The following is a 12,154-nucleotide window of genomic DNA, read 5'->3' on the forward strand; positions in this document are numbered from 1 at the left end:
AAGCATGGCTCGGGGGCCGGCCGCTAGCAGCGCCGCAGCCCGGGCGCCCGGGCCGGCATGAGGACCGCCGCGGGGGGACGAGTGCGGCCCCTGGGGCCGTAGCCTGCGTCGCGCCGGGGACAAAGGTGCGTGTCTTTGTCGGCACCGGGCTCTCACATAAGCCTTGTTGTAGTTTGACACTTTTAGAGAAGTTGGGAGCTGGCTGTTGTGACAACAGGAAGGCAGAGGCTCGCGTAGTTTCAGTATGTGAAAACCAAGTTATTGAATGGGGAACTTGTTCTCATCAGTTCAGCGCAGGGCCCAAACATCCCGGGGAGAAAAATAAAAATTTTTGGAAAGGTCCCAGTCCCAGTTGCAGACTCCGAATAAATCTTAAGTGTCTAAGAGTTTTCTTGAGTCACCTCCTTGAAAAGGTGGCGGATCCACACGTACCTCCTGTGGGCGGTTTTGTCCCACGGACGTTGGCTGTCAGAGCATTTTGTATTGTTTTGTTTTTGTTTTTTAGCTAGTTGGCTTGTCCGCAGCCTGGAAGTGTTTTGGACTTCGGTTTCCCTAAAGTGCCGGCAATTAGTTTCAGGAGCTGTCATTTACTGTTTTGTCTTAAGGACAAACCGATAATTGGAAGCACATTTAAGATTCCAGGAAATGATTTCATAAAATTCAACATATGTTCCTAATTTAAAAACTCTTAATTTTTGAGGAATTGAAGGATATCTTAACAATTTGATAAAACGCAGAATTTTAAGTCAACGTCACATTGGACCTAGAGGCATTCCCATGAGAGTCAGAACATGGTGAAGGAGATACCTTTAATAATATCCTGGAAGTTTTAGCCAATGCAATAAGACATGAAACAAAAATAAGAACACTTAGAAAGTAGACAAAATTCACATTTCTTGGGATGATAGGACAGCCTGCTGTGAAAAAAAACGTTAAAGGAAAGCCATTAAAATAAATGTTTTACAAAATCAAACAAAATTTAGTTTTTCCGTTTCACTGATAATTGGTTTGAATATACAATAGTTAAGATGTATAATTAAAAAATACATGTTTTCTAGGAACTGAGATGCAACAGATGGCTAGCATTTCTTGGGTGATGCCAGTTGAGGATTATTAAGAGGGATGTTTTTGTGTGTATAGTTCTGTGCTTTACTTAGAGTGAGGTTCAACTTGTTAAAGTTGAGAATTAAATACTTAGGTTTTCTTAAGCCTTTTAAGCTTTACTTCCCCAAATTTTTTAATTTGCAAATGTAAGAATAGTTATATAAAAATAAGAGTATTTGATCCTTGACAGAGCTTCAATTAAGGTACTAATTTAACAGATTAGGTTCCCCTAAACAGTGAACTCTTTTTTCAATGTTAAATCCCCTTAAATGTTTTAAATTACATTTAAAGTTTTTATGTTCTCTCAAATACTTCAGACTTCTAAAATGATGAACTTATAACTTAGTAATATCTTCCCAAAGACCTAACTCTTGTATGTCTTATAGCTGTATAAATCAGGTTAAAAGAAACACTTTCAAACTTATGTTTTTTTTTAAGCATTTGAAATTAAAATTCTAAGTTTAACGTTTGAGTCATTAATATGTCTGATTCTCTTAAATATGTCACATAATTTAGTAGTAATGAGGAGCAAGCAGTTATGATTATAAAATATAGTCCAAGATATAACTTCTAAGTGCTAATATGTTATAGGTTTATTTTATTCTTTAGTCTAATTTCTGTAACTTCTTAGGCCTGCAAAGTCACACAACTGAGAGAATCAGTTTTACCATCTAGGTGAGTGAAGATACAGTGTCTAAAATCTGGATTATGATAAGGTTACATTTTAAAAATTACTGCCTGGACAGAGACAGGGACCTGGTTGCCCCTTCCAGGGTTAACTTCCTATATCCCATGGGCTAACTTACAGCTTCCCTTCCTATAGTGAAACTCCACTGCTTGTGTCAGTGGGGGATTGTTAAGCCTCCGCTTTCAGGTGTGATTTATTTTCACAACCCAGTGCATCATGAATGTCCTGGGAGCTTTGGAAGTTTCTTTTAGGGGAATTTTCTTTCTTTTTCTCTTTCTCTTTTCTTTTCATTCTAGCTTGTTGTATTTATTTTATTTTTTACATTTCATTTAGTTTTTAGAGACAGAGAGTGTGAACAGGGGAGGGGCAGAGAGAGAAAGAGACAGAATCTGAAGCAGGCTCTAGGCTCTGAGCTAGGGGTCAGCACAGAGCCCCATGCGAGGCTCAGACTTAGGAATCATGAGATCATGAACTGAGCCAAAGTCAGACGTTCAGTTGACTAAGCCATCCAGGTGCTTTGGGGAATTTCTTTTCAACACTTGCACGATGGTTTTTTGCAATCACTTGACTGCCTACTGAGAATTATTTTAACTCTTTTTTTTTTTTAAGTTTATTTATCTTGAGAAAGAGATAACATGAGCACAAGTGGGGGAGGAGCAGAGAGAGGGCGAGACAGAATCCCAAGCAAGCTCTTCACCATCAGCACAGAGCCCGATGTGGGGCTCAAACCCATGAACCGTGAGATCATGACCTGAGCCGATATCCAGTTGGACATTTAACCAACTGAACCACCCAAGAGCCCCTTAACTCTTCATTTTTAGATATTTTACTCCTTGGTGTTAGAGATCACAATTTTTGGTCAAAGTAGAAAGAATAATACTGCCTATGTACCAGTGTACATTCTTATATGTGGCTGTGTATGATATGTGTAAATCTTCCTGCGTTAGTCACTACTTATTACTGTCAAAAGTATAGTGAGTTTTTCTTGGGAACTTTTCAAAATGATTCTAAAATTGATCTAAAATAATAAACAGGCTGGAATAGCTAAGTGTTACTTTTAAAAGAAGAATAATAAAGATGAACTTTTGATTGAAGATATTAAAATACACCATAAAAATTTTCACAACAGTGTAGTACTTGCTAAAGAATGTCTGGTTGTACTGGATTAATCTAACAGGTTGGGTTTCAGTAATAGACCTTAAGATGTCTAATACGTTTCTATTTAATACATGCCAAATTAGCATTGGGAAGAAAGCTTGGTGATAGATGCTGGGAAGAGGCCACGTTAGGGTTCAATGTGAGAGAGAAGTTAAAATGTTTTATTGTTCCTTACTCAAATAAAAATTAAACAGTAAATAACAGCAGGAAAAAGTGTGACAGGGATTATATATCTATAAAGTCTCACAAACTCTTATAAATCAATTTTTAAAAATACAGTGTTGTCAGCAATTCCCTTAATGCTGGATATTGAGGTTGTTTTTATCACTTTTCCTAGTCTGCAATGAATATCCTTACTTATTGTCATGCTAGGAAGTTCACAGTAGAAAAAAAAAATAAGTTCACACTAAAGTGTGAGTGTAAAAAAGCCAGACATAACATACACAAAGAACATGCAAAATTAAATACATATACATACAGGCACACATATATGTGTGTGTGTATTGGTATATTTATATTCTGTAAACCCTTGGAATTCTGGGCTTTACAATCTGTTTTGACCATTCCCAAGTAACTTTGACAGTCTCTGGGATGTGACAGTTTTTCACTGTGCCAAGACCCAGTTTTGGGTGGAAGAGGCTGGTGCATTAGGAAGTGAGCTGAGCCACAGTCCTCTTGAGACGCTGGCTTTCTGCTTACCCCAGAGGAGGCAGTACCTTCTGTGAGCTGTTGGAAACTTTGTCATTGTGAAGACTGGCTTTAAACGAAGGTATACTGACAGTGATGAAAGCATAGACATGTTAAGAAAGACATTATTCTCGGCCGGGGGAAAAAAAAAGATAAATGAAAAATACTTTCTGGTGGTCTTGCAATTTTGAGGATTCTTTACGACTCTGTCAGCATGGATTCTCTAACATCAAGGATCTTTTGACGAGGTATAGAAAAAAGGACTGGACAGAAGTATGCTGAGCACTGATTATCTGTGGATGATAGGATTTGGGGTGAACATATAAGTATAAAAATGTTAAGATGAATAGTAATTGAAGCAGGAAAAAAGCACTAAGTATTAATTAAGGTCGATTTAACAATGGGTTCTTTTTGACTGACAGTGGAAGTTTTTAAAACAAATCTGTATAGCTGAACAGGAAAAATCATTTTTGTCATCTTGGTTTGACCTGGCCCTTCTTTTAATGTTAACAGAAGCCATGCAGTGACACCTGCTAAGACTTGTTGGTAGCCATGTCGGAGCCCCACAGGGTCCAGTTCACCTCTCTCCCAGGTTCTCTGAATCCTGCATTTTTGAAGAAATCCCGGAAAGAGGAGGTTGGGGGAACAGAACAGCATCAGGACTCTGAGCCGGCTGCAGCAGCTGTTCGGATCACACTCACCCTCTTTGAGCCGGATCACAAGCGCTGCCCAGAGTTCTTCTACCCAGAGCTGGTGAAGAACATACGAGGGAAGGTGAAAGGCCTTCAACCCACAGACAAGGTACGCCCCAGCAGCCCCAGGCTCTGTCTGCAGATAGACTGCACGGGGCATCCTGTGCACATGGGACTTGTGCAGGGTGGAAGCAAAACTCAAAAGGCTTTTGCTGCCCCGAGATGGCAGCATTCGGCCGAAAGTAGTCACAAGGTGCGCTGGTTTTGCCTCTGGGGTGGGAAGGATAGAATTCTTTCTAGAACCATGACTGTTCATTCACTGTTCATTCACTGGAATTTTGTGCTGGACATTTTTCTTTCCAATGAAATCTCACTCTGCCTAGTTAGCATAAGGACAGACAAGAAAAGACACTGATAGCTCATCTCTTCTAAACAGTGATATTCCTGATAGTTTCTTTACCTGGATGAATAGAAACCTGTTTTTGTGGGAGTTGTTTGTTGTTTTACTTGCCGGGATTGGGTTGTAGCCTTCAGGTCTTTTGAGAATCAGTTTGCTTTCTTAAGTGTTTTTTACTTATTTATACTTATTTATAAATGTTTATTTATTTTGGGAGAGAGAGAGAGTGATCAGTGGAGGGGCAGAGAAAGAGGGAGGCAGAGGATCCCAAGCAGGCTCTGCACTCAGCACAGAGCCCGATGTGGGGCTCTGGCTTAGAAACTGTAAGATCATGACCTGAGCTGAAATCAAGAGTTGGACGCTTAATGGACTGAGCCAACCAGGTGCCCCTCTTTTAAAAAAAAAATTTTTTTTTTAATGTTTTATTTATTTTTGATACAGAGAGACAGAGCATGAGAGGGGGAGGGGCAGAGAGAGAAGGAGACACAGAACCGGAAGCAGGCTCCAGGCCCTGAGCTAGTGGTCAGCACAGAGCCTGACGCGGGGCTCGAACTCATGAACGTGAGATCTGACCTGAGCCGAAGTTGGAGGTTTAACCGACTGAGCCACCCAGGCGCCCCTAGGCGCCCCTCTTAAATGTTTTTTAAATGACGTATCTATTTTCCTGGCAGATTTGTTTTGCTTTTTAGTATGGAACGTCTCAAATGTACACAGACTAGAATAATAGTGTAATAAGGCCCATGTACCCATCACCAGCTTCAGCATACCTGAAGTTTTGATAATTCATTAGCGTTGTAAAAAATTTTTTTAAGTCTTTACTGAATTATGTATATCATAAAAGTGCATGTATGGTAAATTCACAGCTTGATGCATTTTCACAAACTCAGTACACCCATGTAACCTGTACCTGGATTATAAAATGTAACATTTTCCAGGACACCAGAAACCTTTCTCCTGTCCTTCCAAAATACTGACCAGGCCCAGTGCCATGATTTCTGACAGCTTAGATCAGTTTTGAACTTTAGGTTTGTTTATTTAATTTTTAAAAATATTTATTTATTTGAGAGAGGGAGGGAGAGAGACAGACAGACAGACAATGTGAGTTGGGGAGGGGCAGAAAGAGGCGGGAGACACAATCTGAAACAGGCTCCAGCCTCTGAGCTGTCAGCTTGGAGTCCAATGTGGGGCTCGAACCCACGAACTGTGAGGTCATGACCTGAGCTGAAGGCCAACTGACTGAGCCACCCAGGTGCCTCAGGTTATTTATTTTTGAGGGAGAGAGTATGTGAGCAGGGAAGAGGCAGAGAGAGGGGGAGACAGAATCCTAAGCGGGCTCTGTCTGCTCTGTTAGCACGGAGCCTGATGCAGGGCTCAACCTCACAAACTGGGATCATGACCTGAACCGAAATCAGGAGTCGGCCGCTTAACTGACTCAGCCACGCAGGTACCTCTAGTTTTGCACATGTTTGTGTTTTATGTAGATGGAATCCTACAGTATGAGTAGGAAACAGATAACACAAGCACCTCTTGTGGCGCACTGTACTAGGCTCTGAGGCAAGGGTCAGCGGGGTCCCACACTTGGGAATATTTTGGTCTCTAGGGTAGCTTTTAGTAAAATAAGGATCAGTAAAATAAGGTGTTTGAGGGTGGAATGAGATCACGTAGGCAAAACTTCTGGCAGCAGAACTCAGTGGCCAGTGCTCCTTCAGTCTAATTCATTGTGCTGTCTGGGGTGAGTGCTTTTGGTTAGAAGCATCATCTACGTTCTTTGCTCAGATAAAAATGTGTTTCCTTGATTAAGATCAGCTTCCATTAGCTGAATGAAAGCCAGTAAGTTTGTGCCAAAGGTTTAACCTTTTATATTTGGGATAGTGGACAAGATGAGGAAAAATAATTTGAAACCCATGTAAGCTTTCTTTTCCAAAGTAGGAATGGGATGATCTTCCTTGAGAGGAAGACCCAGTAGCAGAGATTGGTTAAAGTCTTTATTTATGGGCTCAAACTGAATCAGTAGGAATTAGAATTCCAGTGCCTTGATTTCACCTTTCTTAGGGGTCCAAATGTCCTCCTCTATTGACTCTATTGGAGAAAAATGTTTGGAGCATACACAAAGAACTTTGGATTCATTTTCAGGGGATTCACTCCTAGTCTTCAGATTCAAAACTCCTGAATCTTTGTGTCTACTCTGTGGTGTTCAAAATATTATGTAACCTGACAGTTTCATGTGTTAACTCATTTGTCATATATTTCTTGTAATGTAGAAGCATTATGTTCGATGCCGAGGAGTATATAAAGGTGGAGAAGCCACCCTCCCAGCCTCAAGGGAACTTTCAGTCTTGTAGGTATTTTAGACTTATGCCAACACAGGTAACAGGTGTTACAATGTGGTAATTGTTTAAGTCTAGTACAAATACACACCCTGGAGGGCTTGGACAGAGGAGATCTTACATCCCCATGCTGTGTTGGGACAGAGCTGGACCGTCATCTGTTCAGGAAGTAGGGCTTTTGGATAACTACTGTTTGCGAGACATGAAAGAGTGCATTTTGAATCCAGGACTGCTCTTTATTGGTAGAATTTCTTAAGATTATTTTAACCACATAAGTTGAATGTGATCATTATAGAAAAATTAGGAGATACAGTCGAGTGCATGTTTTAAAGACCACTCATTGGTGATGCCTGCATCATATGTATGTTCCCCAGTATCTCATTATGCATGTATACCCTCAATCATTTAACTGGTCCTTTATGGGTGGGTGGGATTTTAGGAAGCAGAAGTGGTAGAGTGAGGCAATTGAGTTTTGTCTTCAGACAGGCATCCAATCTTTAGTGATTTTGGTCTACCCTGAAGTCTTAAATGTATTTGGTATAGGAGACCTTTATTAAAATGAAGGTTCCTTGCCAAAGAAATCCAAGGTCCCAACTCTGGAAAATGTACTTGATGAGAAAAATGCAGCAGTTTACAGAGTAGAAATAAACTTTGGAAATCCATGTGAAAATATTTGGAGTGAATATTGGTTTTGGGAGAAAAGATGAGATTACTGATCCATTAAGATAAGCCTCTAAGGAAAGGGAATGCTGTGAACCTGGGTTTGACTTCCGGTAGCATTGAGGCAAGTGCAAGTTCATACCACTCTTCGAACCAGTAAGTCCGAATAGTTCTCAAGGACTTGCACTACTTTCAGTGTGTTCTTAACGTTTTTGAGCCATTAGTTGCTTTGGAAGTCCAATGAAGCATCTAGACCTTCTTAGAATAATGTTTTTAAATATGTAAAATAATTTGTAGGAGTACAGAGGAAACCAACCATATTGAAACATAGTTCTGTGTAGGTTGCGCATCCCTGAATTTTAAAGGCCCTTTGCCATTTTTGGAGCCCTCTAGGACCTAGTGCTATGGTGGGCCATTGTACACATTCAGTTAAGTTTTGTTGAGTTACATGAATGGAAACTTGACTTTCTTAAATAGCCAATTAATCAATGATGGGAAAGTAGCATGTATTTTCCCTTTTCTGAAAAATAGTTGTTTCTATTCAATTTCAGGGTATTGAGTAGTCAGTACTGCAGTCAGGCATAAGAATAGGATTGTGGGAATTTTTTTGTGACTCTTATTTTTGTGGAATGGTCTCTTTACAGAAGAAAGATCTCTCAGATCCTTTCAATGATGAAGAAAAGGAAAGGCATAAAGTGGAGGCCCTTGCCCGGAAATTTGAAGAAAAATATGTAAGATTCCTCTCTTGGGCAACAAAAACAACCTCATTGAGTGGGAGAGGTTTCCAGACATTTTTATGTTCCTTTAGTGGATTATCATCTAAACAAGTACAAAGGTTGGAGAGAACAAAATGCAGTTATTAGATAAATGCATTAAGGTACAGAAAATGCATGTGGCAGGCACTAGTGTGTGAAGCTAAGTGGATGAATGAGCAAGAAGGGCATTTTACTTTTAGAGTTTATGCTTAGACTAAAGGTTTTGATACAAAGCATACAAAGCCATTTAGTTCCTTCTTCTGTCTTAGGCCATTTATGTAGATACAAATCTGTTATATTTTAAAAGGTCTTCAGGGAAGGGGGTATGGGGTGGGTGTAGGGGTGTGTGTGTGTGTGTGTGTGTGTGAGAGTGTGTGAGAGAGACACCCTTGCTTTACAGCCTTGAGTCACTAGTTGATGGAGTTCAAGGCAACAATTAATTCTGTGTATCAAAAAAGCATGTGACCTTAGAATTAAGCATTTGTTAGAAGTGTAGGCCTCGTGCTATATGTTCTTACTACAGTTAAATGTAGAAAAAGCACATGACCTATTTTAAATTTTAGGGTGGAAAGAAACGTAGAAAAGATCGGATACAGGACCTGATCGACATGGGGTATGGTTATGACGAATCGGACTCCTTCATTGATAACTCTGAGGCGGTAAGTCCGTCCTGAAAATGCTGCTTGAACCACCTTAGCTCCTACTGATGACGGCCTGGAGGTGGGGATGGGGTCAGTGTGAGCATGCCTTCAGTGTGAAGAAAGAGGTGGTCTGGTGAGAGCGAGGGGAATTGACACCCTTGATCTGGCCTCACTTCCCTTCCTCACTGAAAATGATGACCAGGTCTTTCCAAACGTCCTTAGCTTGGACATTTGTGGTTGACCAGAAGCAGGTCTTAGCATGCTGTCTGAAAGGTGACGGAAGAACACAGTCCTGTCTGCTCGGTCAAGACCCACTCTGCGCATATGGACTTCAGTACCAGGACGTGTTGCTGACCATTTGTTTTCTCCCCCTTCAGTATGATGAGCTTGTTCCTGCTTCTTTGACTACCAAGTATGGAGGATTTTACATTAACTCAGGAACTCTGCAGTTTAGACAAGCATCAGAATCTGAAGATGACTTCATTAAAGAAAAGAAGAAAAAATCTCCAAAGGTTAGAACAGTACTTGATTTTGGATTTCAGAATTGCTTTTTTTTCTTTCACATTATAAGATCAGTAGGTGACTTACCAGGACGTGAGCTGGTCTAGGATGGCTCAGGAGATGCTGGAACGGCATGAGCCGTGCCGAGGCTGACGGGTCACCTCTCACGCCCGGAATGTGGCAAGGTGCTGTGAACCTGCAGCTGTCTGTGCTTGTGTCCCAGCAGGCTCGGCAGGGATTCATTTCTCAAAGTGGTTTCAGGACAGGGACTGGGGCAGTGAAGGGAGTTTGCAACAGTCTTGCTGTGTTTCTTCTGTGGAGCAACAGTCTTGCTGTGTTTCTTCTTTGGATACATAGAGGACTTGCGTTCCCAGGGCCATCACCCCAACAAAAACGAGTTAGTCTTAAGTTTATTTTGAAATCTACCTACCACTGCCCATATGTTTAAAATAAGACGTAGGGCCTGCATACAGCTTACTTGAAAAGTTTCCGGCTACAGAATGGCCTCTTGCCTCAGCCCTGGGTGCTTCCAGGAGACGCTGGCGGCGGGAATGCCGTGTTGACCTGCTGCAGGTCTGTGGTTCAGGGACTGGTCTGAAAGCTGTTGTTCATGAAGGAGGTGATATAGCTCTTGATGCACCCTGGGCGGAGCAAGGCTGGTGCTGTGTAGTGCACTTGCTCCCTGCGTTAGGGAACCATGTAACTGTGCCTTGTCTTTAATTCTCAGAAGCGGAAGTTGAAGGAAGGTGGTGAGAAGATAAAGAAGAAGAAAAAAGATGACACTTATGACAAAGAGAAGAAATCGAAAAAGTCCAAGTTTTCCAAAACCGGGTGAGAGGCAGCAGCTTCTTTGCTAGGACGAAATCTGAACTGTTGGGCCAGGATACCTGGGAGCTGACGCGCCCTCCCCCTCACAGCTTCAGAGGCGGCAGCAGGGCCTGGCCTCCCGTTCCCTGTCACGCCTTCCACAGTGCCACCGCGGGCAGTTAGTGCTCTCACATCTGTGTGTCAGACACTGGAGTTTGCTCTGTCCCTCTGTCGGTGTTGGCAGCTATTTCTGTCCCTGTGTGACTGCTGATGTTTCTTGTTCTCTTGGGCACCCCTCCTCTGCCCCAGTTCTGGCACTGCCACTTCCCTTGTCTTCCCTGGTCCTGCTTTCTTCACCTCACTCGGTCTCACCCCAGCTGCCCTTCAAGTTGCTGCTGTTTTTCTGTTGCTCCTGCTCTTCCTCTTTAAATATTTTTCTTGGCCCCACCACTTTTTTGCAACCTTTTATTTCAGCCTGGCAGTGGTTTTTAAAAACACATCAGATATTTAGCATCCTGTGACATTGTTCTGCTAACCTATATTAAATCTCAAGCTTTGGTCCCAGCAAGAAGGAGCTCCATATGCCAAGAGGAGGGAGGAGGAGTACCAGGGTGCCCTGTGACTAAGGTTCCCGGAGACCGTTGCACTGGGAGCAGGGGCAGCCTCTCAGGAATTTCCCTGTTGAGGTGTGCTGCAGCTTTCATAACCCATTTCTTCCTTGCTTGCAGCTTCACAGCTCTCAATGCCAGTAAGGAGAAGAAGAAAAAGAAATATTCAGGGGCTTTGAGCGTTAAAGAGATGTTAAAGAAATTTCAGAAGGAGAAAGAGGCTCAGAGAAAGAGGGACGAAGACCATAAGCCCGTACCGGTCTCGTCGGCAGAAGCTCAGGGCCTCCGGGAATTGGAGGGCACCTCTGACCCTTTGCTCTCGCTCTTTGGCTCCACTTCTGACAACGACTTGCTCCAGGCGGCCACTGCCATGGACTCGCTGACTGATTTGGACTTGGAGCAGCTGCTCAGTGAGTCTCCAGAAGGAAGCCCTTTCCGTGATATGGATGATGAGAGCGATTCCCTTGGGGTGGGACTGGACCAGGAATTCAGGCAGCCCTCCTCCCTCCCCGAAGGCCTGCCCGCGCCCCTGGAGAAGCGCGTTAAGGAGCTGGCTCAGGTATGGTGACACAGAGTGGCCGGGCTTTCCTGGAAGCGGTTTGGGCAGATTGACACTGGTTCTGCACCACATGAAGCTCGCTGCCCAGAGCAACCCTTAGTGAGTTGGCAGTTTCGGTGTAAGCTTTTCCAAGCTCTCTTCTCCCGGGCGAGGAAACTGTGTAAGCTCTGACCATCAGGCATCATTTTTAGGCCTTTTGTGATTCTTTTACTCCTGAAAAAAAGAAATCTTTCTCCTGGGGGAATTTCTCTTTCCATCTCCTGCCTGTCTGTTTCTTCCCCACAAATATCTTTTCTTTGGTGCAATAGACTGACGCTAATGTGGGCAGCAGGCAGCTGAGGGACAGATCTGTCATTTTAGTAATCTTTTGAAGGTTTTGAAAATTAAAGGTTTGCAAGTGTATGTCACACATAGGGTGTGTGCTTAATTGCCACTGGGTTTCGGTTGCTCCCTGGACATGCCCATCCTCAGTGTTAGGTAGCCGTCACAGGAATTCCTCAAGTGTGATGAACAAGAAGAAGCTGAACCTTCATACTGTCCAGGACCTGTTAAAAACAGCAACGGTCTTTG

The 12,154-nt window shown here is 42.6% G+C and overlaps 1 protein-coding gene across 4 annotated transcripts in view; it reads left to right on the forward strand.

Annotated features, from left to right (window-relative positions):
* The first annotated feature begins 7 nt into the window (after window positions 1-7).
* The window catches only part of UBN1 (ubinuclein 1), a 36,547-nt gene continuing 24,400 nt past the window's right edge, over window positions 8-12,154 (forward strand). For 3 of the 4 annotated variants that reach the window (XM_029949673.1, XM_029949676.1, XM_029949675.1), the window contains exons 1-7: window positions 8-125; window positions 4,151-4,438; window positions 8,358-8,444; window positions 9,032-9,127; window positions 9,487-9,621; window positions 10,338-10,441; window positions 11,146-11,584. In XM_029949673.1, the coding sequence (XP_029805533.1) occupies window positions 4,190-4,438; window positions 8,358-8,444; window positions 9,032-9,127; window positions 9,487-9,621; window positions 10,338-10,441; window positions 11,146-11,584 (1,110 nt within the window). In that variant the 5' untranslated portion in view covers window positions 8-125; window positions 4,151-4,189. Of the gene's footprint in view, window positions 126-1,735; window positions 1,780-4,150; window positions 4,439-8,357; window positions 8,445-9,031; window positions 9,128-9,486; window positions 9,622-10,337; window positions 10,442-11,145; window positions 11,585-12,154 lie in introns of all 4 variants that reach the window. The other variant, XM_029949674.1, reaches the window with a different exon arrangement.

The sequence above is a fragment of the Suricata suricatta genome, chromosome 8, assembly GCF_006229205.1.
Source record: "Suricata suricatta isolate VVHF042 chromosome 8, meerkat_22Aug2017_6uvM2_HiC, whole genome shotgun sequence".
Taxonomy (NCBI): Eukaryota; Metazoa; Chordata; class Mammalia; order Carnivora; family Herpestidae; genus Suricata; species Suricata suricatta.